This window comes from Bufo gargarizans, chromosome 6 (genome assembly GCF_014858855.1).
Source record: "Bufo gargarizans isolate SCDJY-AF-19 chromosome 6, ASM1485885v1, whole genome shotgun sequence".
Lineage (NCBI taxonomy): Eukaryota > Metazoa > Chordata > Amphibia > Anura > Bufonidae > Bufo > Bufo gargarizans.
Window position 1 is genome coordinate 288,052,695 of NC_058085.1, and position 25,502 is coordinate 288,078,196.

General features: G+C 49.0%; 1 protein-coding gene across 2 annotated transcripts; it reads left to right on the forward strand.

The window, feature by feature from the left end:
* Positions 1–24,992, forward strand: LOC122941064 (kinesin family binding protein). Of its 2 annotated transcripts, none has more exons than XM_044298051.1 (7): positions 1–396; positions 1,522–1,620; positions 10,004–10,083; positions 10,160–10,343; positions 17,574–17,667; positions 20,230–20,342; positions 23,829–24,992. In XM_044298051.1, the coding sequence occupies exons 1-7, from the start codon at positions 61–63 to the stop codon at positions 24,723–24,725; spliced, it is 1,803 nt and encodes a 600-aa protein (XP_044153986.1). In that variant the 5' UTR covers positions 1–60; the 3' UTR covers positions 24,726–24,992. The 2 variants fall into 2 exon arrangements, with proteins under 2 accessions (XP_044153986.1, XP_044153985.1); XM_044298050.1 differs by having other exon boundaries at positions 2–396; positions 20,227–20,342.
* The last annotated feature ends 510 nt before the right edge of the window (positions 24,993–25,502 follow it).

The following is a 25,502-nucleotide window of genomic DNA, read 5'->3' on the forward strand; positions in this document are numbered from 1 at the left end:
GCTCTCGCTGCTGCCGTAAAGCCGCCTCCCTGCCGTATTCCGCGGACGTCGCTCTGAGCCATGGCCGACAGTTGGCAGCTCGCGTGCGACGCCTACCAGCGGGCGATCACCGCCTCCGAGGTCGAGTCCAAGACCGATCCGGAGAACGAGCCGTACCGCTCCAAGTACCGGGCCCGGGAGCTACTGCGGGAGGCGCGGGCGCTGCTGGGCCCGGAGGAGGGGGACGAGACGCGGCTGCTGGCCGCCCGCCTGGCCGTCATCCAGCTCCGGCTGGGGGTGAACCACACGGAGACCGAGGAGATGTCGGCGGGAGAGGAGCACCTGGTGAAGGCGGCGCGGCTGCTGGAGCGGTGCCGGCTGTCACATGACTGCGTCTCCATCTACCTCCAGGCGCAGGTAGGAACTCTGCCAGCTGTCAGTGGATGGAAGCACAGATTACCTGCCATATCTGTTATATTAATGGCTGACAATCTGATATGTATGGGGGTCTCCCTCCCTTACCACTGCAAGGAAGGATCAGGCAGTTGTGATGTTTGACATCCTCGGCCAAGCCATGGATGCATGTGTATGGAGAGTGCTAGCTAATGACCGGACAGTCTATGGTGGCGCATCAGGTTGGTGGTTACACGCAGTGGGCGGCTGTCACCTCTAGAGTAGTATTGGGGCGCATTCACACAAGCGGCAGATTTCTTGCAGAAATGCGCACACGTATCCCCTCCAGATAGGCGTAGAAGCAGCTTGCCGAAATCCGTGGGCATCCTACAGAAAACATTCAGATGGATGAAACGCGGTAGACCACCACTTAATAATGACAGAGCGGGGGAGGGGGGGTGTACCGCCAACCTCCACCTCTGAGACATCGGTGGCAAGTCGTTAGAATACACTATCGAAATCGGATGGCTGCGGGCCCCACCTCTGAGACCTGCACCTATCCCTAAAATGACGTGCTTTCCATTCATTTCTATGGGAGTTCCGAAAATAGCTGAGGGTCCCATAGAAAAGAATAGCGAATGCACGGCACAAGCACGGCCACCGCTCCACTCGCTGCTTTGGGTCGGAGATGGCCGAATCCCATAGCAGTGAATGGAGGGCGGCCGCTCATCACTCGCCTCCCGTTCTGTTGTTTCTCTGTTATTCCTCCTAGAGATGTAGGAATATATTGCCTATGTGAGATGGGCGAGTCCCTACAGTTTGACACTGGACAGAATGAAAGCGTATAGGGACTCCCAGTTGTCATTTCTAGGAGAGCGGGGGGGGGGGTATAGCGGCACAACCGAGGAGCGGATCATGAAAACAATAGCGGGGTAACATCTCCTGAACCTAGACTACAGTATGAGCTATTGTTTTTATAAAAAAAAAAATCCTGGTGGCAGGTCCCTTTGGGTGACGGACACGTCAGCTGCAGGTCATTGGGGTCCTGGCAGATACATTGCAGATGACCCAGAGTATAAATATAAGTGGGTGCGCTGCGTTGGTCGTCTGCGGTCTTCAGATTGTCTGGATATTTTTTTTTTCCTTTAGAATAATCTTGGGATTCTTTGGGCTGACAGAGGAGAGATCATCATAGCCCAGACTTACTTGGAGGCTGCCGAGTCCTTGTACGGCCAGTATATGAAAAAGGTAAGGAACCTCCTCCATTGTCTATAACGGGCATGCTCAACCTGCGGCCCTCCAGCTGTTCCAAACTACAACTCCCAGCATGCCCGAGGAGCCATCAGCCTACAGCAGGGCATTGTGGGAGTTGTAGTTTTACAACAGCTGGAGGTTGAGCATGCCTGCTCTATAACGTTTCATCTTGTATAACATGGGAAGAATAGTGTTCCTAATACAAAGGTGGAGATTCAAGAGCAGCTCTACCCTTGGCACCACTTTAGGTAAGGGCTCATGCACACAAACGTATTTTCTTTCCGTGTCCATTCCGTGATTTTTCTTTTTTTTCTTTGGGGACAGCAAAAAATATGGAAGCTACTCCATGTGCATTCCGTTTCCATAGGTCACTTCCGCAAAAAAACAGAACATGTCTTTTTATTGTCCGCATTACGGACAAGGATAGGACTGTTCTATTAGGGGCCAGCTGTTCCGTTCCGCAAAATGCAGAAAGTACACAGACGCCATCCATATTTTTTGGTGAATCCATGTTTTGCTGACCACAAAATACATACGTTCGTGTGCAGGAGTCTTTATAGGCAGCAGGTTTCCTTCGGTCACCGGAACTGCATGCCGGGTCCGGCAAAACGTATGCCAACTGATGGCATTAGTTAAAAATGCCTGATCAGTCAGAAAAATGCATTGAAATGCCGGATCCGTCTTTCCGGTGTCATCCGGCATAACGGATTCAGCATTTATTTTTTTTCACCTTTTTTTTTTCGGTCTGCCCATGCGCAGACCGGAAGGACGGATCTAGCATTCTGGTATTTTGAATGCTGGCACTAATACATTCCTATGGAAAGAAAATCCGGATCCGGCATTCAGGCAAGTCTTCAGTTTTTTTCGCCGGATATAAAACCGCAGCATGCTACAGTTTTATCTTTTGCCTGATCAGACAAGAAGACTGAACTGAAGACATCCTGATGCATCCTGAACAGATTGCTCTCCATTCAGAATGCATGGGGATATGCCTGATCAGTTCTTTTCCGGCATTGAGCCCCTTTAAAGAAACTCAGTGCCAGAAAAGAAAAATGCAAGTGTTAAAGTAGCCTAAAACTCCATCTATCCAGTTAGAAAACATTAAAGGGAATCTGTCACCCATTTTGACCATATAAAACCTGCCTGCGCTACGTCATCTAATTTATTCACTGCGCCGCCCTTGCTTCCTTCTCTCTTAGCCTACGGCGCCGCCCCCACCCTACTACGTCATTTCATTTATTCACTGCACCTTCGTGGCTTCCTCCTCTCTAGTCCTCCGAAATCCCGCGCAGGCGCAGTATCGCTGAGTGCCTGCGCCTGTAGGATACTACTGCTCCAGAGGGCAACAGCCTCAATAGTGTCACTTCTATTACATCTTTCTATGGCCACTAGGGGGTGCTCACTGCATACTTTTTATTAAACGGTGAATAAAAATTTATTAAACAATCAACACTATATATTGGATGCACCAAGGTAAAATTCATATAAAATATATAAAAAATATAATAAAAAGCATATATCTCAATGTTAGCCAAGCGAGTGGAGTATTCTTAAGGCACAGAGGTCTGAAGTGCTACGCACAGAGGGCTGCATCCGTGTCCCCCCAATTGGGTAGGCTATTGGATCACAGTCGTCCGTGACGGAGCTACACAGAACTTGTTGAATATTGTGCTTGGAATAGTCGCAGGTATTATTCACATATAAATTTCACATAAGCTTAAATGCATGTAAATAAAAACTTGTGCCACCGTATGGGGTAGAGAAAAGGTATTTAAAGGTGAGCTAAGTTCAATTATCCATCACCTATAGTGGTCTCAATTTCTGAGTAAACTGGAGGTGGGAAAGTCACTAGTCCAGCACGTCTGATGTCGCCGTGCATATACCGCCTTGCGTACAGCGGTTCAGTATGGTTCCACTTGAGTTAATGTTACTCACTGTTTCCCGTGTGAATTCACTCGGTTAGGTCTGCGGGAGGTTTTCTGTCGTGGCGTCCCACGCTTCAGTCTTTCCCCGCTGTATTAGTGTCGGGTCCAGTTGTCTGTGTGGATCCCGTCTGCACTCTCGTGGGAGACCTATGTCAGCTGTTTCACTTACGTGAATTTCACAGCGCTTCTTGGTCTTACGTGAGTAGGTGGATGAACTTTTAGTACATGGCCATGTACCGCTGCGATGATTCTTTCACAGGTAATACGCCCAGACGCGTTTCGAGATATCTTATCTCTTCCTCAGTGGTAAGAGAGGAAGAGACCCACTGAGGAAGAGATAAGATATCTCGAAACGCGTCTGGGCGTATTACCTGTGAAAGAATCATCGCAGCGGTACATGGCCATGTACTAAAAGTTCATCCACCTACTCACGTAAGACCAAGAAGCGCTGTGAAATTCACGTAAGTGAAACAGCTGACATAGGTCTCCCACGAGAGTGCAGACGGGATCCACACAGACAACTGGACCCGACACTAATACAGCGGGGAAAGACTGAAGCGTGGGACGCCACGACAGAAAACCTCCCGCAGACCTAACCGAGTGAATTCACACGGGAAACAGTGAGTAACATTAACTCAAGTGGAACCATACTGAACCGCTGTACGCAAGGCGGTATATGCACGGCGACATCAGACGTGCTGGACTAGTGACTTTCCCACCTCCAGTTTACTCAGAAATTGAGATCACTATAGGTGATGGATAATTGAACTCAGCTCACCTTTAAATACCTTTTCTCTACCCCATACGGTGGCACAAGTTTTTATTTACATGCATTTAAGCTTATGTGAAATTTATATGTGAATAATACCTGCGACTATTCTAGGCACAATATTCAACAAGTTCTGTGTAGCTCCGTCACGGACGACTGTGATCCAATAGCCTACCCAATTGGGGGGACACGGATGCAGCCCTCTGTGCGTAGCACTTCAGACCTCTGTGCCTTAAGAATACTCCACTCGCTTGGCTAACATTGAGATATATGCTTTTTATTATATTTTTTATATATTTTATATGAATTTTACCTTGGTGCATCCAATATATAGTGTTGATTGTTTAATAAATTTTTATTCAACTTCCACGTGCAATCCGATTGTTTTGAGTGCCGGTTCCATCCAGTCTATATTACATTGATCAGAATCAGGGGGTTCTTCTTTGAACCTGTGCACCTGTCGTGTCGAATCACAATGAGCCACCTGCACAGCATCCTTTGCAAACTTTTTATTAAACGGGTTGTTAGCCCATAAACAACATTCATCAAAGGGGGAGAAACAGAACTGGATCGCACATCCACAATGCTATGCTTAGATCGAATAAAACTCACTTCTCAGAGTAATATTAAGTGTACAGCCCCCGTACTGCATGCTGTACAGGAGGCATTAGTGTACAGCCCCCGTACTACATGCTGTACAGGAGGCATTAGTGTACAGCCCCCCCGTACTACATGCTGTACAGGAGGCATTAGTGTACAGCCCCCGTACTGCATGCTGTACAGGAGGCATTAGTGTACAGCCCCCGTACTACATGCTGTACAGGAGGCATTAGTGTACAGCCCCCCCGTACTACATGCTGTACAGGAGGCATTAGTGTACAGCCCCCCGTACTACATGCTGTACAGGAGGCATTAGTGTACAGCCCCCCGTACTGCATGCTGTACAGGAGGCATTAGTGTACAGCCCCCGTACTGCATGCTGTACAGGAGGCATTAGTGTACAGCCCCCCGTACTGCATGCTGTACAGGAGGCATTAGTGTACAGCCCCCCGTACTACATGCTGTACAGGAGGCATTAGTGTACAGCCCCCCGTACTGCATGCTGTACAGGAGGCATTAGTGTACAGCCCCCCGTACTGCATGCTGTACAGGAGGCATTAGTGTACAGCCCCCCGTACTACATGCTGTACAGGAGGCATTAGTGTACAGCCCCCCGTACTGCATGCTGTACAGGAGGCATTAGTGTACAGCCCCCCGTACTGCATGCTGTACAGGAGGCATTAGTGTACAGCCCCCCGTACTGCATGCTGTACAGGAGGCATTAGTGTACAGCCCCCCGTACTACATGCTGTACAGGAGGCATTAGTGTACAGCCCCCCGTACTGCATGCTGTACAGGAGGCATTAGTGTACAGCCCCCCGTACTGCATGCTGTACAGGAGGCATTAGTGTACAGCCCCCCGTACTGCATGCTGTACAGGAGGCATTAGTGTACAGCCCCCCGTACTGCATGCTGTACAGGAGGCATTAGTGTACAGCCCCCCGTACTGCATGCTGTACAGGAGGCATTAGTGTACAGCCCCCCGTACTGCATGCTGTACAGGAGGCATTAGTGTACAGCCCCCCGTACTGCATGCTGTACAGGAGGCATTAGTGTACAGCCCCCCGTACTGCATGCTGTACAGGAGGCATTAGTGTACAGCCCCCCGTACTGCATGCTGTACAGGAGGCATTAGTGTACAGCCCCCCGTACTGCATGCTGTACAGGAGGCATTAGTGTACAGCCCCCCGTACCGCATGCTGTACAGGAGGCATTAGTGTACAGCCCCCCGTACCGCATGCTGTACAGGAGGCATTAGTGTACAGCCCCCCGTACTGCATGCTGTACAGGAGGCATTAGTGTACAGCCCCCCGTACCGCATGCTGTACAGGAGGCATTAGTGTACAGCCCCCCGTACTGCATGCTGTACAGGAGGCATTAGTGTACAGCCCCCCGTACTGCATGCTGTACAGGAGGCATTAGTGTACAGCCCCCGTACTGCATGCTGTACAGGAGGCATTAGTGTACAGCCCCCCGTACTGCATGCTGTACAGGAGGCATTAGTGTACAGCCCCCCGTACTGCATGCTGTACAGGAGGCATTAGTGTACAGCCCCCCGTACTGCATGCTGTACAGGAGGCATTAGTGTACAGCCCCCCGTACTGCATGCTGTACAGGAGGCATTAGTGTACAGCCCCCCGTACTGCATGCTGTACAGGAGGCATTAGTGTACAGCCCCCCGTACTGCATGCTGTACAGGAGGCATTAGTGTACAGCCCCCCGTACTGCATGCTGTACAGGAGGCATTAGTGTACAGCCCCCCGTACTGCATGCTGTACAGGAGGCATTAGTGTACAGCCCCCCGTACTGCATGCTGTACAGGAGGCATTAGTGTACAGCCCCCCGTACTGCATGCTGTACAGGAGGCATTAGTGTACAGCCCCCCGTACTGCATGCTGTACAGGAGGCATTAGTGTACAGCCCCCCGTACTGCATGCTGTACAGGAGGCATTAGTGTACAGCCCCCCGTACTGCATGCTGTACAGGAGGCATTAGTGTACAGCCCCCCGTACCGCATGCTGTACAGGAGGCATTAGTGTACAGCCCCCCGTACCGCATGCTGTACAGGAGGCATTAGTGTACAGCCCCCCGTACTGCATGCTGTACAGGAGGCATTAGTGTACAGCCCCCGTACTGCATGCTGTACAGGAGGCATTAGTGTACAGCCCCCGTACTGCATGCTGTACAGGAGGCATTAGTGTACAGCCCCCCGTACTGCATGCTGTACAGGAGGCATTAGTGTACAGCCCCCCGTACTGCATGCTGTACAGGAGGCATTAGTGTACAGCCCCCCGTACCGCATGCTGTACAGGAGGCATTAGTGTACAGCCCCCCGTACTGCATGCTGTACAGGAGGCATTAGTGTACAGCCCCCCGTACTGCATGCTGTACAGGAGGCATTAGAGGCATAAGCCCACTGACCACGTCAAGGTTGCCTCTTAGAGTGGGACCTACTCTGAAAAATAGGCGCAGCGACAACGTGGCACTGCCCTGGTAGGCGGCAGTTCTGTTTCTCTCCCTTTTGATATTTGCTTGATTTAACTTTTCTTCTTTATTACTGGTATCAGCACTCCTCCCATTCGGCACAGGTGGTTTTAATTTAGCAGGAGTCTGCATATAAGGCCTAGTTCACACGGCCGTATGGCTTTTATTGTTTTTCACGGATCCGTTCAGTTGTGTTTCCGTTTCCTTTCCGTTTTTCTGTTCCGTTTTTTCCGTATGCCATGTACAGTATACAGTAATTGCATAGAAAAAATTGGGCTGGCCATAACATTTTCAATAGATGGTTCAGAAAAAACGGAACGGAAACGGAAAACATACGGATGCATTTCCATATGTGTTCCGTTTTTTTTGCTGACCCATTGACTAGAATGGAGCCACGACCCGTGATTTACGGCCAAATATAGGACAAGCGCCATCTTTCAACGGAACGGAAATACGGAATGCATACGGAACACATTCCGTTTTTTTGCGGCACCGTTGAAATTAATGGTTCCGTATACGCCCCGTATACGGAACGCAAAAAACGGCCCATACACTCGCAAAATAAAACGTTTGTGTGAACTAGGCCTAAGTGTGATTGGACCTGTAGTTTCTGATAGCAATGGACATGTTGTGTTAGACAACTGTTCAGATGGTGCAGTACTGGGTGGTGGCCCTTGTTTATGTGGCGCTCATCCAGTGCTGTGGGTGGCATAGTCAGATAGCAGGGTTGCTATTTGACTCCTGGGTCCTGCCGCCTACCAGGGCAGTGCCACGTTGTCACCGCGCTGTGCTGCGCCTATTTTTCAGAGTAAGTCCCACTCTAAGAGGCAACCTTGGCATGGTGAGTCAAATGTACACTAATGCCTCCTGTACAGCATGTAGTACGGGGGGCTGTACACTTAATATTACGCTGAGACGCGAGTTTTATTCTAAGCATAGCATTGTGGATGTGCGATCCAGTTCTGTTTCTCCCCCTTTGATATTTCCATAAATATCATGTATTGCCTGTCTGCAGGATAGGTGCTAAATGCAAGATTGCCGGGGGTCCAATCTCTGGTACCTCCACTGATCACGAGAACGTGGATCCCGTATCTCCCCTACAAATGGAGCCTTACTGCTCTGTTCTAATTCTATGGGACATACTTCAGTGTTCGTCAATCCCGTGGAGACTGAATGGTCTGGTAGTGCGCATTAGTGACCACTGTTTCCTACCTTCGTAACAGGCCCTCAGTAATCATACATTTATCGCCCACTTCTGATGACCTGTTTAAATGAGGATTAGAAAAACATGGCTGCTTTTTGGAATAGTGCCACACCTGTCCATGGGTGGTGTCTGGTATTGCAGGTCAGCTGCATCAGGGCAAAGGGGCTAAACCTCCATAATAGACACTAACTAGTTGAGGGGTGCTGTTTTTGGAAGATACGTTTTTTGTTGTTGTTTTTTTCCCTAAAACCCCTTCAAAGGGTCACAGATTTTTCGGAAAACTTTTATGTCAAAGGGCTCTTTCACACTTGCGTTGTCCGTATCCGGCGTGTACTCCATTTGCCGGAATTACACGCTGGATCCGGAAAAACGCAAGTGAACTGAAAGCATTTGAAGACGGATCCGTCTTCAAAATGCGTTCAGTGTTACTATGGCAGCCAGGACGCTATTAAATTCCTGGTTGCCATAGTAGTAGTGGGGAGCGGGGGAGCAATATACTTACAGTCCGCGCGGCTCCCGGGGCGCTCCAGAGTGACGTCAGAGCGCCCCATGCGCATGGATGACGTGCCATGCGATCACGTGATCCATGTGCTTGGGGCGCCCTGACGTCACTCTGAAGCACCCCGGGAGCCGCACGGACGGTAAGTATACTGCTCCCCCGCTCCCCACTACACTTTACCATGGCTGCCAGGACTTTAGCGTCCTGGCAGCCATGGTAACCATTCAGAAAAAGATAAACGTCGGATCCGGCAATGCGCCGAAACGACGTTTAGCTTAAGGCCGGATCCGGATCAATGCCTTTCAATGGGCATTAATTCCGGATCCGGCCTTGCGGCAAGTCTTCAGGATTTTTGGCCGGAGCAAAAAGCGCAGCATGTTCCGGTCCTGAATTGAAGACATCCTGATGCATCCTGAACAGATTTCTCTCCATTCAGAATGCATTAGGATAAAACTGATCAGGATTCTTCCGGCATAGAGCCCCGACGACGGAACTCTATGCCGGAAAAGAACAGCGCAAGTGTGAAAGAGCCCAAAGAGACATATTAAAAGTTTTGATCAGTTAGGCGTCGGGGGGCCGAGACCCCCACTAATCGGTAGAATGAGGAGAGAGAAGCGCTTACATAGCAGTAGATGGGCCCATAGACTTTTTATTTAGTCTGTCTCCTGCAGCAAGGAGAGAGAGTGCTATGAGAGTGCTTCTCTCTCCTCGTTCTAGCGATTTGAGCTCTGAGACCCCCACAGTGACCCTTGAAGGGCTGGAGCTGGCTGAGGTAGGGGTAGCACCACTGCCTCTTGACTTTAATGCTTCCCCACAGGGCAGAAGTTGGAGGTGACGTGTGACAATCGACAAATAAATGAAGACCTAGAATTTTTTTCTCATTTGTCTCCTAACAGATTGGGAAGCCACCAATTGATCCAGACGAACATTTTAAACCTGAGGAGCAAAATCTGACAGAGCAGGAGAGAGCAAAGAGGTTGGTTTTACGTCTTTTTGTGTTATCATCGTTGTTGGAGTGGTTTTGGAATAAAACACCAATGTTGCCCTTCCAGGTTTGAGCGAGTTTACACCCATACGCTGTACTATCTGGCACAAGTCTACAAACACCTGAAGCAGGATGAAAAGGCCGCCCAGTACTGTCACACGACTCTCCAGAGGCAGCTGGAATATGATGGCTATAACCCAGTGGAGTGGGCAATCAACGCTGCTACTCTATCGCAGTACTATCTGGGAAAGGTATCAGTGCTGCTTCATTATCACAGTACTAAAGGTATCAGGGCTTCTACACGATCAGTGGTACTACACTATCATAGCACCATTTGAGAAATTTATCAGTGCTACTACACTATCACCGTACTATCTGAGGCAGGTATCAGTGCTACTACACTATCATATCACCATTTGAGAAAGCTATCAGTGGTACTACACCTACTACACTATCATATCACCATTTGAGAAAGCTATCAGTGGTACTACACCTACTACACTATCATATCACCATTTGAGAAAGCTATCAGTGGTACTACACCTACTACACTATCATAGCACAATTTGAGAAAGCTATCAGTGGTACTACACCTACTACACTATCATAGCACAATTTGAGAAAGCTATCAGTGCTACTACACTATCGCAGTACTAACGGAGGAAGGTATCAGTGCTACTACATTATTTATCATGGCACCACCTGAGAAAGCTATTAGTACTGTGATTGTGTAGTAGCACCATCTGAAAAAGGTATTGGGGCTTCTACAGTATCACAGTACTATCTGGGAATGGGATCAGTGCTACCACACTATCATAGCACCATCTGAGAAGTGTATTGGTGCTAGTACTGTGATATTGTAGTATCTGAGGAAGGTCTCGGTGCCTCTGCACAACCTGAGAAAGGTATCGCTGCTACTAAGCTATCACAGTACTATCTGAGAGAGGCGTCAGGGCTGCTACACTTTAGCCTGTTGCATACAGGCAGTAACCAGTATCTCCCCTCTCCCAGAGGCTGCTGGAATATGATGGTTATAACCCAATGGAGTGGGCAATCAACTCTGCTACACTATCGCAGTACTATCTGGGAAAGGTACTGTCCTACTACATTATCATAGCACCATCAGAGAATAGTATCAGTGCTACTACACTATCACGGTACTATCTGAGAAAGGTATCAGTGCTACTACACGATCACAGTACTATCTGAGAAAGTGTAATAGCACCGATACCTTTCTCCGACAGTACTGGTGCTTCTACACTATCACAGTACTATCTAAAAAAGATATCTACTACTAAACTGTAGCCTGTTGCATACAGGCAGTAACCGCAGATTTATACTGTACGAGGCATCATCTCTTGTGCTAATTCCTGCGGTGTAATACGTTTGGGACCTACTCAGACTAGAAGGGAAGTGAAGATTTTTCTGTCTCAGAAAGTTGCTAACTTTTCACTCTTTTAGCCATTGACCTAAGAATCTCTTTACCACCCTGTGGCCAATCAGTAAAATACTACGGTACTTCTGTGGAAAAGAATGGACCTGAGAATTAAGGAGAATTCTTGTATAACTGGACTTTGTCTTGAAGGCTCTGTTTCTCGCCCAGTTTCCTTGGGGGACACAGAAGACCTTGGGTATAGCTCATCTCCCTAGGAGGCGTGACACTAAGTTTAAACTGTTAAGCCCCTCCTCCACAGCTATACCCTCAGCCTGGAGAGAGAGGCTGCCAGTTTTTGCTTAGTGTCCAAGGAGGCAAGACACTCCCTGCTACTGCAGGGCTGTTTTTCTCCTTGTTTAAAATTTAGTTTTTGCTTTTTCTCTTCTTTTTGTTCCAGATCATCAGGGACAACAGAGTCGCACTAGACCTCTCTGTTGCTCCCGGGGTCGAGCCGCGCCAGTGCCGGTCATCCGCACTGCTGCCTCCCCCACAGAAGGCAAGGTGGACCAGGGCAGCCCAGCTCCCCTGCATCCCGCCAGCGCAAGGGTCGCCTGCACGTCAAGTCCCTCTTCCAGCGTCCTGCCACTACGGTAGCTGAAGGGGCGACCCTGCTGGAACGGACCGAGGGTGAAGACGACTGTGGTGAGAGAGTGGCTTCTCCAGCCCTACGTCCCCTCCCTCCCCGGTCTCCTGCGTGACTGACCCCCTCACTGGTAGCCTATCCGAGCAAGTGGCTATTGGGTGGCCCTGCTGGACCTAGGTGGTCCCTGGGTGCCGCAAGGCGGCAATCTGCTCCCTCTCCTCCCCTCCATAGCTGATTGCAGGAAAGAGGGGGCGCTTACCAGTGCGGACGGCATGGGTCCTGGGCGCTGCAAATTTAGTCCAGGCTTCGCGGCCTGCTGGGCCGCACCATCTGGTGCTCCTTCCCGGGCCCTGACTCTTCCTGGCCGCGGGGTGGGCTCCCGCGGCCTGCATTGCATGTGCGAGCTATGCTCCACCTGGGCGCCCGGCCGACCATCGGTCCGGTTGGCCGGACGCCGCAAATTTGGGCCCAGGCATCGCGGCCTGCTGGGCCGCACCTCCGCGCCCCTCTCGGGTCCCTGGTTCTTCCGGCCGCGGGGTGGGCTCCCGCAGCCGGCATCGGCAAGAGCTGTGCTCCGGCAGGCCCCGGCCGGCCGTCGGTGCATTCCGGCCGCCCGGGCGCTGCATAGTCTGTTCAGGCTTGCGGCCTGCTGGCACAATTCCGGCGCTCGGGGTGACACCCGCAACCGGTACGAGGGCTCCCGCGGCCGGCTTAGGCCCGGCCGGTACTTTTAATGCTTGCGGCCCGGTCAGCCGGGCGACGCTGAAATTTAGGCCCCGGCTTCACGGCCTACTAGGCCGCAAAATTCGGCCTCTGGAAAAGGGGGGGGGGGGGGCGGAACTCTCCAAGCGCGAATTCTTCCCGCCCGGAGGTTCCCCCACCCCCAGGGGTTCGCAGCTCCGCCCCCCCGCCCCCATATGCCTGTTAACCTTTTGGGTACTGGCCGGCTCTTGAGGGCCTGTACGGCCTGTGCCCCTGTATGGTGGTCGCCCTTTCTGCCTCAGGGGGAGTCTGTGATATTAATAAAAAAAAAAAAAAAAAAAAAATTATAATTGTGTTTAAATAACTGGTCCTGTGGGCTGCGCAGGACGCGGTAGCCTAATCATTCAGTGCTGCTATTGTTTGCATGCTGTCTGTCTTTAGGCGGTATGTCGTGCTCCCCGGCTGCGGCGCTGGCCAGGGCATGTTCCCCCTCCCAGGCGTTTTCTTGCTCTCCTGGGATACGGCGCTGGCCAAGTGCATGCAGATTTTTTTTTCTGGCCGGAATTCGTCGCCCACCTTGGTTCTGGTGGCTGCAGGTGCATGACCCTCCTTCCTAGGCGGAATACTGCACTCTCCCTGGCTGCGGCCTGGCCTCGTGCATGACCCCCCTTTTCTAGGCGGACTGCTGCACTCTCACCGGATGCGGTATTGGCCATACGCACGACCCCCTTCCACAGGCGGGACGTTGCATTCACTGGGTTCGCTGCTGGCTATGTGCATGAACCCTTCCATAGGCGGAATACTGCGCTCACCGGATACGGTGCTGGCCATGTGCATAAACCCCTTTTATTAGGAGGTATACTGCGCTTTCCCCGGTTACGGTGCCGGCCTTGTGCGCGTTCCCCTTCCATAGGTGGAACACTGGATTCGCTGCCGGCCATGTGCATGAAGCCTTCCATAGGCGGAATACTGCTCTCTCACCGGATACGGTGCCGGCCTTGTGCGTGTACCCCTTTCTTAGGAGGTACACTGCACTCTCACTGGTTCCATTGCAGGCCATGTGCATAAACACCCCCCCCCCCCTCCCGTGGGCAGTGTGCCGCACTCTCGCCGGATTCGCTGCCGGCCATGGACATGTCTCCTTTCCTCAGGCGATACGTACACTCTCACTGACGGTGCTTGTTCTCTTGACAGTACGTTGCTGGTCCTGTACATGGCCCCATCCACGGCGGCGCTCTCACTGGATGCGATGCTGGCCATGTGCATGACCCCCATTTCTGGGCGGAATACTGCACTCACTGGATGCGTTGCCGGTTCTGAGCATGCCCTCTAACTTGGGTGGAATGCTTGCACTCCCATTGGATACGGTGCTGGTCTTGTGCATGGTCACCCCTTATTCCATGGGCGGCATTTTGCACGCTCACGCGATCCACGACTGTCCTTGTTTGTGTTGTGCTGCACTGGTACACGTTCCCTTTCATTGGCGGAGTGGTGCACTCACGAAATTTGGTGTTGGGTGGATTTTTGCACAATCGCGTGATGATGGTAACCCTGTGCATGCCCCCTTTCACTAAGTGGACCTTCCTGCGTTCTGCTGGATATGTGCGGCCATGGCCATGGCCCCCTTCTGGGCGGAATATAGTATGTCCTACTTTTCCGAAGTGGGTACCGGCCTTGGCATCCTCCCCTTTTTTTGGGCAGGTCTCTGCATTCTTGCCGACTGCAGTGTTGCCAGGTACATTTCCCCCCCTTTTTCGGGGCGAACTGTTTGCGTTCCATCGCATGCCGTACTAGTCTTGTGCATGACTACCTTTCGGGTTGCACTTGCTCTTCCGTTGTTACGGTTGGACTCTGGCTGATCCTTCTCTGAGTGACTATTTTTTGCAGTGAGCGGACTTTCTTGTGCGCTCTGTCCATTGTTTGGGCTGTGTATGCTTTCTCCTCCCATAGGTAGGTTGGCCTTCTCACTGCTTACGGGGCTACTCGTACGTATGCCTCCCTTTCTCCTGAGATATGTTTTTTCTCTTGAGATACGATGCTTGCAGCAAGCCTTGCACTATTCTCTAAAGGGCTCGTTTGGTCCTCCTGTGTGAGCCTAAGGTGGTGTTCAACAAACAGCAGATGCATGCCCAATGTATTAAAGGTATATACCTTATATATAAGTAGACGGGCTCTACTTGTTCGCTACTGCACCGAGCTGGGTGGTGCTCATTCCTTTCGTTGGCCTTCCGCCCGGGGTGTGTTCGTGGTCCTTAGCTGCGTACTCTTTCGTCCTCCCACGGCGATGTTTCCCTGCGCTAGTGGTCACATGGTCGAGAGCGCTGTCTGCAGCGCCCCTCAAATTCTACGTTGGCTCTGGCGGGACTATGGTTCCCTCGCCTACTACCATTTCCTCCCCTTCGGATGCGGTGTGGTATGAGTCCTTCCGGTTGGCACCCTCTGCGCTTCAGTCTGATCTATTATCGGGTTCGGGACGCTCTTCTCGGGAAGGTCACCCGTCTTCTCTTGGGTAATCGCTTGCCCTGGTCCGGTGGACCTCCACCTTGGTGCGAGACGGTGTACAGGGCGTCTCGGTGTAGCGGGGTTTTGCTCTTGAGCTGTCCTGTGGCTTCCCTGTTGGCCATCCCTCCTTCGATTGGAGGGTGTTCTGCCGGCCTCTGGCTCGATTGCCTTTTCTCGCCGGCTCTGTTTGGCTCCCGCTCAGTACAGATCACTCTGATGTGGCTTTTGTGTATCGGCCACGCTTCAGAGGCTGTTCTTTCACTGCCCTCCCCTCTGGGGAGAGCATGGTTGTTCATGTAGATGGTTCCAGTGTTCCTTTTGGCCTCGTACTGTCTCCCTTGCTCACGCTGGCTGTGCTAGCTGTGTGCCTATTTACCGGGTCTACCGCATTCTGTCCTCCCATTGGGTGCTGATTGCGTTTTTTTCCATTCTGGGCAATGGTTCTACTAGGGACTTGCCTCCTCGGTAGCTTGGGAGGACTACCATTCGGGCAAGATTGTCCTTAGATCTCCCACACCGGGGCTGTGGAACGTCTTCCTGTGGTGACTATGTCGGCATGGACTTAGCCTGTTTTGTCCTGGCGGTTGCTGGACGGATCCTTCGGTTCCTTCCGTCTGTCCTTCTGCTCCCCCACTCCGGGTGGATGCAGGGCAACGTTGCTTGGGGGCCGACGGGACCAGTTTTGCCGTGTTACTGGTCTGCGCCTGATCTCATTGGGTTTTCACCCGCTTGCCTGGGCGACCCTAGCGGGCTCGCTGGTGTTCGCTCCTGGCCGTGTTTTCGTTCAGGATCTGTTGTGGGTCTTAGGGTTTTTACCGGGGGTTCTGTGGGAAGCTGGGCGTTTCCCCCACTCTGCCTTTCTCTCTCCATGGTTCTGTCTTCTCTAGTCCGATCTGGACCTGGGACTGGGACCGGGACCCTGTTGCTCGGAGTGTCAAGTGTCGGCGCTGTCCTTCCTCTTTCGGTGTTCCCCAGCCCTCTGGGCCTTCTTCCATGGAGCGACTCTTGGGTTCCTTTTGTACTGCCCTCCGGTACCGCCCTGGGACCTACTTGCTGGGTTCCTGGCGCTCCTGTCTTTCCTTTGGAGCCGTTACAGTAGTTCTCTCTGCTCCTTCTGTCCTGTGCGGTTGTGTTTCCGTAGCCATCGTGTCTGATGGGTGCCTGAGTGGTGGCTCTTCTTGTTCCGAGCCTTATTTCTTTCCCCAGGACAGGGCTGTTCTCCATCCCGTCTCTTCTTTCCTTTCGGAGGTGGTGTTTGTCTTTCTGTTCAGCGAGGCATTCGTCCTCCCCTTCCCTCCCCTGGGAACGGACGCTTCAACGTTTGGACGTAGTTTGGGCCTTGCATTTTTCCTTGGAGATCTCCGAATCTTGTCAATGTTTGGTCTCTTGTGTTTCCGGACGGTCCGCGCACAGGGTTGCGGCCTCCAGGGTGGCTTCCTCCGCTTTCTCAGAGTGACTGTTGGTGTGATTGCCGCACCAAGGGCAGGGTTCTGCTTTTGGTGTCACTTGTCACTGTTTGTTCACCTGAGCGGTCGGTGCCCCCTGAGCCGGAGGCATTGGGCTTCGGCCATGCATTTGTGCTAGGCGGTCACTGATCTTCCTTTCACGTCTTGCCGAGCTACAGGGTGCATACTCGGGCTTCAGCGGATGCTGTCTTGGGCCGCCTGGTCTGCAGGTGGCGGGTTTCTTGATGCCTTCGGGTGCCTCGCCTTGGTGCTATGGTCCCTCCCCTCTTGGACTGCTATTGAACGTCCCAAGGTCTTCTGTGTCCCCCAAGGAAACTGGGCGAGAAAACGAGATTTTTGTATAACTTACCAGTAAAATCTCTTTCTCGCTCTTTCCTTGGGGGACACAGCACCCACCCATTCTTTGTTTTTCTCTGCACGGTTTCCAAGTTTGTTTTACCCGTTGGGTAGTTGGCTTGTTGGTTCCACTTGTTGGGCTTTGCCTTTTCTCACTACTTGGACACGCAACTGGCAGTCTCTCTCTCCAGGCTGAGGGTATAGCTGTGGAGGAGGGGCTTAACAGTTTAAACTTAGTGTCACGCCTCCTAGGGAGATGAGCTATACCAAGGTCTTCTGTGTCCCCCAAGGAAAGAGCGAGAAAGAGATTTTACTGGTAAGTTATACAAAAATCTCGTTTTTACATCAGGTTACAGTTTCCCAGGTCTCTTATGTATACCAGGTTATGTTTGCTCACACTTGCTATCATTAATGTAGTTTTATTGTGAAATTATCTAATGTCTTCCTTTCTTGACAGCAATGTTACATGGAGTCCAGACACTGCCTTGCTGCGGCCGATGTCATTTTCAGCAAAGCTGGACAAGTCCCTTCCTCTGAAGCAGAAAAAGAAAGTACGTCAATTTCTTTCCCTTTTATCGCCCTCCTCACATTCAGCCCATTGCATCCATCTGGAGCCTGGTCTGGTGTGGGGATTAGAAGAGACTCTTCATTACATCATTGTCCTTTGTCTGACATTGAGATTAGCTGAGATCAGCAATATTGTGTTCTAGTTATAAACCTGTGGAAATGTGGCTGGTGAGACAAATTGTTGTTCGTACACAGCCCAATACATCAAGAATAAAACCCCTCTAGTCACCAGAAACGCTTGATATTCTAGAGAGAACTTTTCTCTTGGAAACATAAAGATGCCACAATGTGCACCAGTGTGCGTTGAAAATGTCGGTGGAACATTTTGGCATAAAGTTAGTCGACAAATAGGTGGTATATATCCTATTTACACCAAAAAGTGGTGGTGGTGGAATGTCAGTGCGTCTTATGAAGTGACTACTAATGAGTTCTACCATTATGGAGTACACAGTAGGACTGGGGAGCGATCAATATAGCACTTATGACTTTACTCACCGCCCCCTGGTCTGTTGGCGTCATGCTGTGTCCTGACTGCATATAGCGCAGGGACGGACCTCCCAAGTGGCAGCACCATCGTGAGAAGGAGAGGTAAGTGATTGCAGGTCTGATGAAGTGTGGGAGTCTGATGAGGATTGGGGGTCTGATTTGGGGTCTGATGAAGATTGGGGGTCTGATCTGAGGTCTGATGAGGATTGGGGATCGGTCTGATCTGATGTCTAAGGATTGGGCATCTGATTTGTGGGTCTGATGAAGATTGGGGAGTCTGGTCTGAGGAAAATTTCTAAAACTTAGGTGCTTCTTATGGTCAGTTGTTTCTTTTAGAAGGAAAAATACGGTACTTAGAATGGATGGTCTAAAGGTGCGCCAGATTTATCCTCAAGCCTCATCCACTGTAATAAGTGTGGTGCGTATTTAGACTGTCTAGTGGGAGGTGCATTTATAACGGGTTGATAACACTTGGCAACGATCAGGGATTGGCGTTTATATGAACATGTGTCCCTGATCATTGCCAGCTGCTTAGCTGCATTTATATGCAGTGATCATTGGGCCTGCACAGGGATGAACAATCGTTTCTATCATCATTTATCTACTTCCCATTTTTCTTATTTGCTGGCAGAACATCTCTGCTCACACAGGGCGACTTGCTGCCGACAAATGATTATTTTTGTGCCACCTAAATGATTGGAACACCCGAAGAACTATCGTTTTGCTCATTTTTGGGGTGATCAGTGGCACATTCACATGGGACAATTATCAGAAACGAGCATTCATATGACTGTTAATCTTCCCTTGTAAATGGGCCTTTAGTGTACACTGTCGTAATCGTAAATCGGACCCGTTGTTTCCTCACATGTTGGTCTTAAGGCCCCCCATATGTATTAGAGTTGGTGGCCGTACCTGCCATTTCTGATGGGACCAGCTGGAGAATGTAATGTATAATGGGAGCTCCCAACAGATGATGCTCGAGGAGAGGAGGATCCCCGCCCAATTCTTTTCTCCTCTCTGGAGATAACGCATACATGTTCAAGTGAACCGAGCGTGTATGGGAGAATCGAGAGAGAAAGCTCTTAGCCGAGCAAGCATGCGGCCGACAGATGTTAAAGGTGTATGGTCACCTTCAGACATAACATTTCCAGCAGTCCTCTCCAATTTTGGTGGGATCTACTGACAGTAGACGGCCCCTCAACATCTAACATTGGGGAAACAAGGATATTACAGGCTGGATTTTTACTTTTTAGAGATAAGTGGCTCCAGATGAGTCTCACCGCTATTTATCCACCCCTGCTATAAAATGAATGAAATGTGCATGTTAATGTGGGACTCAAGGGCTGGCCTACAGCTTTCTAAAGGATTTGTCCCGTTTAAGTTGTAGTTCAAGGGGAAATCCAATCAAATATATTCTGATTTGTCATAGAAAAATGATACAATCACTTTTTTTTTTTTTTTTTTTTTACTAACGTTCTAATAAAATTCCAGTGAGTGAAATTTCTGAGCAGTGCCAAAGGGGTCTAACTCTGGTTCAGGTGGTATTGGTGCCATGTATTATGGACTTTCTCATCCTGTAGGTTATATCGTATATTGCCTTGCATTAAAGTCCACCTGCTTTTGAAAATGTATGTCCGCGATGTCTCCTGCTTCATAAGGGCCTATGCACGCGGCCATTGGGGACCGCAATTTGCTCTATCTGCGGCTGCTGTGACGGATCCGGACCTAATCAACTTGAATGGATCTGTGATCTATCCGCACTGTAAAAAAAAAATAGAACATGTTCTATTTTTTTTGCAGTGCGGAGGCATGGGGAGAAACCCCACGGAAGCCCTCCGTAGGGATTCTGTGTGGTTCCGTTCAAGTGAATGGGTTCCGCATCCGTGATGCGGTGCAAAAACGTCTGGGACCTGCTATTTGTGGGCCGCAGTACAGGCATGGCCGCCACAAATTTCTGCGCCTGAGCCCTAACTGTTGATCATTCTGACCAGGTAGATGAAGAAAGATTGTTGCGGGAAGAAAGAAAAAGTATTCACTTGTTTTTTTTCCCTTTGAAGCAGATGAAGCGGAACAGGAGCGCCTAGATCATCTAAGACAAAAGAAGTCTGAAATAGCCAGATGCTGGGTGAAGTATTGTCTCTGTTTAGTGGAAGATGCACGGAAAAAGCTGGAGGTAACTTTATTTTAAATTTTTTTTGCAACATAGTGTCTGATTTTCAGTTATAATATACTAACAAATGATCTCATTTAAAGGGGTTGTGCCCTGAAAAATATTCTACATTTTATTTATACCAGCTCCTGGATCTGAATACTTTACTTTTTTTACTGTATTTATTTGTAATTAAAAAGTTAGTATTCAAGAGTTATGCAATAAAATGTATCTGTATAGCGCCGCCTGCTGTTAGTTCTTTTCCTTTTTTTCTCTGTCCACCTCACTGAGGTGGTCGCACACACTCGGTTTAATTTTCAACTGCCGCCAGCTGTATCTTCTTTTAGAAGCTGTGGCAGTTACAGGGAAAGAGTTACAACAGGAAGGATATGAACCCCCCTCCCCCTTGAAATAAATCTGTCAGAGCAATTGGAGCAGTGAATGTGGAGATCTCTGGATCTATGTGAGGTACAGGGCTGGTTCTAGCTTTGTTAGAAAGGTATTGTAATGTACTGTATGTCATGACAGCCCTTTTTGTGATCCTAAGGATACCCCTCACCCCTGCTGATCAGCTGGTCTGTGTTGTTCCATCTATGGAAGTCGGCGCTGGAGCTACGCAGCACCATTGTACCGTTGGGAGCTTGCTACTACAGTGCTGCTCCTATTGACTTCAATGGTAGCAGCGCTGTAATAGTGCGCTCCAGCTGCTACAGTGAGCGTTGCTGGTGCTATGTAGCTCAGGCTCTGACTTCCATCGATGGTGCTATACAGACTAACTGGTCAGCAGGGTGACAGGTCTCCCCAAATCAACTAGTGATGGGATAGGCCATCGCTTAAAAAACCCTGAGGTGCTGCAACAAAGACCGACAGAAGCATCTCGGAATTGCAAAAATCCATAGGTACAGTATATATGAGATGACCACTTAATAACGTAAAAAGCAATACCCCAGTATAATGCTAGTATTGGAATAACTTACTGTAGACTTGAGCACATCCTCATGATACGGGTGCATTCACACGTCCGTAGTTCCGGGTCTGCATCCATTCCACAATTTTGCAGAACGGGTGCAGACTCGGCGGGGCTGCAAAAGATGCGGACAGCACACCGTGTGCTGTCCGCCCCCGTAGTTCCGTTTCGCAGCCCTGCAAAAAAGATAGAGCATGTCCTATTCTTCTTCATTTCTATTATAGGGCTGGTCGTGTGTGGTCCGCAAAAAGGGGAGCACACACAGCCGGTACTCGTGTTTTGCGGACGTGTAAACAGACCCTAACCTGTAGGAGTGTGGGAAGTGTAAGCAAGCATTCCTCACTGCCAAACCATAGGCACAAAGCTTGTTCTGGTGAATGCAATCTTTCCCCCAGGTACTGTACAGTAATGTGATATAGGAAATACTCCCACACTGTATTATAGGAGCTCAGGTGAGCTGGCCAGGGTTTGCCCGTCCAGAAGCTTGAACTGTTTCCGTTGTCAATCAGCACAAATGTCAATATTGTTCTCCAAACAGTGTATTAATGCACAATCTGTAATTATTAAAGGGGTTGTCCCCATCAAAGACGGCTCCTTTCAGAATGCATGCCCTGGAATGATCAGATTATCTCCCCGGGTCCCTTTCCTGGCAACCACAGCAAAGATCTGACTTTGGCAGGAGACGCCACAGCCAACCAGGCGGTTCCACTGCAATGACTGATGGCTGACTCAAGTTCTCCAGACTAATGCCGAATGCACACGGCCGTGTTCCGCGGCAGAGAGCGGTCCGTGGTATGCCGAGCTGGATTCCTGTTCAGAGCAGGAGCGCACGGCGTTATTGGTTGCTATTACGCCGTGCGCTTCATGTCGCCGCTACACTACAGTAATACACTATACAAGTGTATTACTGTAGTGCAGCGGAGGCATGAAGCGCACTGCGTGATAGGCTGTGTGCATTCGGCCTAAGAGACGCAGAGTAGCTTTCCGTTCTGACTCGTAGAGGAGAGGGGTACCTCTATGGCATCTATATGACCTAGTAGGGCAGGCATATGAATAGGGGTTGTCTTCATGAGATAACTAATAAAAAGTAATTGTGTTTATTCATTTATTTTACAATTTTTTACTTGTAGGTTTTGGTAATATTTGATTTATTAATTGATTTATATTTTATTAACATTTATTTGATTTATTTTCTCCCTGGGGATATTTAACATAAATGTATTATTATTTTTCTTTTATTAATGCCTTGGAATACAAATGTATATTCCAATGCATTCTTGCCTCTGTTAGGGCATACCTCAGGTAGTCCTTACACCTGGTCTTCTTGGAAACAGAGCTCATTTGCATACCATTTCCCCAGAGGAGCATTGCCTGGCCTATAAGACTCCTTACGCCCACTAGGTGCTCTCCATAAGGAGAAATAGCACCCACCGAATACTGACAAAGGCCTGTCACCCAGTTAAAGGGGTATTCCGGTTACCGTAAATATAACTTATGTTTTAGACTAATTCATCATCAATAATTAGCTAATCTAATGTAAATTTCACATATTTACCGTTCAGTAGTTATAAAAGTAGTTTTCTCATAAATTACCATGGCATCGACCTGTAGTTCTGAGCCTTGTTAGGTCGAGCATGCTCAGTGTGCTGCTATCAGTTCTCTAGCTAAATGTCTTATAAAGCAAAGGGAGTGTCAGTGTGCTGCTGATTACTGAGTAGAGGGGGCGTGACCGGACTGTATATCAGGCAGCCAATCAACACTCATGAACAAGCACAAAGTCACAGCAGGAAAGCTAGGGAGTGTGGGAATTGTAGTTCTGTGAGGGAAGATCAGGCACCATGATACTCTGTGTGTTACAGGCTCACATAGGAGCTAGAAAAATGGGTTGCAAGGTAAATTGAAGCTCTGGTAACATGTATAGGTATGGGTTCTGGTTGGGTCACAGCTTGCAGCTTTAATGCAAAATTAAGTTACTTTACTGGAATACCCCTTTAAGCCAAGTTCTGCCTGCTCTGCACTGATGAAGAGTAATCACCCCAAAACAGCAGTCTGCAGATGAGATACTGGCTTAGCTATAATCCCTAAATCAGTGATGGCTAGCCTTGGCACTCCAGCTGTGGTGAAACTACGACTCCCAGCATGCTCCATTTATTTCTATACAGTTCTGAGAGCAGCCAAGCAAGGGTTGCATCTTGGGAGTTGTAGTTTTACCACAGCTGGAGTGCCAAGGTTAGCCATCACTTCCCTAAATTATTGCAAATAATCAGGTGACAGCCTAACTGATCATTCACTGGAGTAGACTAGGGACAGAGGTAGTCACCCTTTTTCATGCCATTATTGCCGTTGAAAGTGACATTGACTGGTATTGAAGAAAACTCTCAATTTCGAGTATATGGCAGGAAGAGGTTAAAACATTCCTGGTCATTAATCAGTATGGTAGCATTTACTATAATTCAAGAAAAATGTACTTGGCACAGTGCAGAGATATATTTCCCTGTATTTTACTATGTGTTTGCTTTCATTTTTCTTTTTTACCATCTTAGGACAATATAGGTGAACTAGATGTTGACCTTCAGGATGAACTTAAAGCTGAACGTAAAAAGCAAGAAGATGAGAAGGAAAAGGGTCGGAAGAAGGCGGTTTTGTTTGGATCAAGTGATATATATGATTCCATTTTAGCTGTGGAAGAAAAAGTTGAGTGTTCACTTCCACTAGACTTCAAGGAGGCCAGGGAGGTATTCCTTGTGGGTCAGAATTATGTTAATGAGGCCAAAGAGTACTTTCAGCTGGATGGACACGTCACCGACCACATAGAAGTGATCAAGGACCACAGCGCCCTGTTTAAGGTTCTCGCCTTCTTCGAGGAGGACTATGAACGGCGCTGTAAAATGCACAAACGCAGAGTAGATATGCTGGAGCCGCTATGTAAAGAGTTAAACCCTCAGTACTATCTTCTAGTCTGTAGGCAGCTTCAGTTTGAGTTGGCTGACACCTATTACGAGATGATGGATTTGAAGGTAGCTATAGGAAATAAACTGGATGAGATGGACTCTCACACAATCAAGAAAATCAACAGTCTAGCACAGGCGGCAATTAAGTTCTATGAGATGTTTTTGGATTCCTTAAGAAGTCCAGATAAAAAGTTCCCAGAGAAATTGGAGGATGACGTTCTCCGTCCTGCACTGGTGGCCAAGTTCCATATTGCACGTCTCTACGGAAAGCTCATCACCACCGATGCAAACAAACAGCTGGAAAACATGCAGATATCTCTAAGCTATTACACATTCCTGGTAGAATATTGCGCCAACCACGAAGAGGCCATTAAGTCGGTGGAGACAGAGTTGGAACTCACCAAAGAAATGGTGGCCCTACTGCCTGCTCGAATGGAAAGGTTAAGGATGCAGTTGTCCTCCTTCACCAGAGCTGCACTGTGCAATTAGAGATTTCTATACATGTCTATTTATTGATCCTAATACTCTACAGTTAACAATTCTTGACCATAAGAAGCAAAAAGTAAACCGCAAACACTTGAGTGTTTTTGGATTATTATTTTTTTGTCAGTGGTTTTATGTGATTGTATATTTTACTTTGCATGTGTTGGAATGCACTATGTACATGTAGTCCTTTTTGAGGAATTGGGCGACATGCAGCCATTTTATGGCATTGTCAACATAAAAGAAATAAACACTTCATGGTCTGTAATGGGATGGTGGCTGGTTTGGACATTTACATCTATCTATATAAAGAGAATTATATACAGTAAAAAAAAAAAACTGGGTTTAACATATACTAAGAACAAATATCTATATAAACCACGATACAATAGGTGCACACAAATTCTGGTGTTAAACTCTTATTTTAATCTAAATCAGTATGAAAAATTAGTCACTTTTGTAATTAAAGCAGCACTCCCACAAACCTTTTTCTTTTCTGACCTGTTAGAAAGGTACATGTAGTGAAGGTATTTGTAAGTTACATCCTCCCTTCTGATCCTCAGTGTTTGTCATGTGACCACGCAGCCCTGAAGATGTCCATAAAAAGACATTGTGTTTCATCTGTGACTGTGTCCGTAAAGGGTCCATGTTTTGTCCTTGTGTCCACTTTTTCCCTGGGTGTCATCCGTATTCCGCACGCAGTGCTAGGCTGTAAAGGGGATCTCCAGAACATCTCCTGCCAATGGTCAGTAAAAATCACTGACGGAACATGGATGCCATCCA

Coding starts and splice junctions, on each gene's coding strand:
- LOC122941064 (XM_044298050.1), top strand. CDS start 61: ATGGCCGACAGTTGGCAGCTCGCGTGCGACGCCTACCAGCGGGCGATC. Junction 17,668..20,226: donor CTCTGAAGCAGAAAAAGAAA/GTACGTCAATTT, acceptor TTCCCTTTGAAG/CAGATGAAGCGGAACAGGAG. Junction 20,343..23,828: donor ATGCACGGAAAAAGCTGGAG/GTAACTTTATTT, acceptor TTACCATCTTAG/GACAATATAGGTGAACTAGA.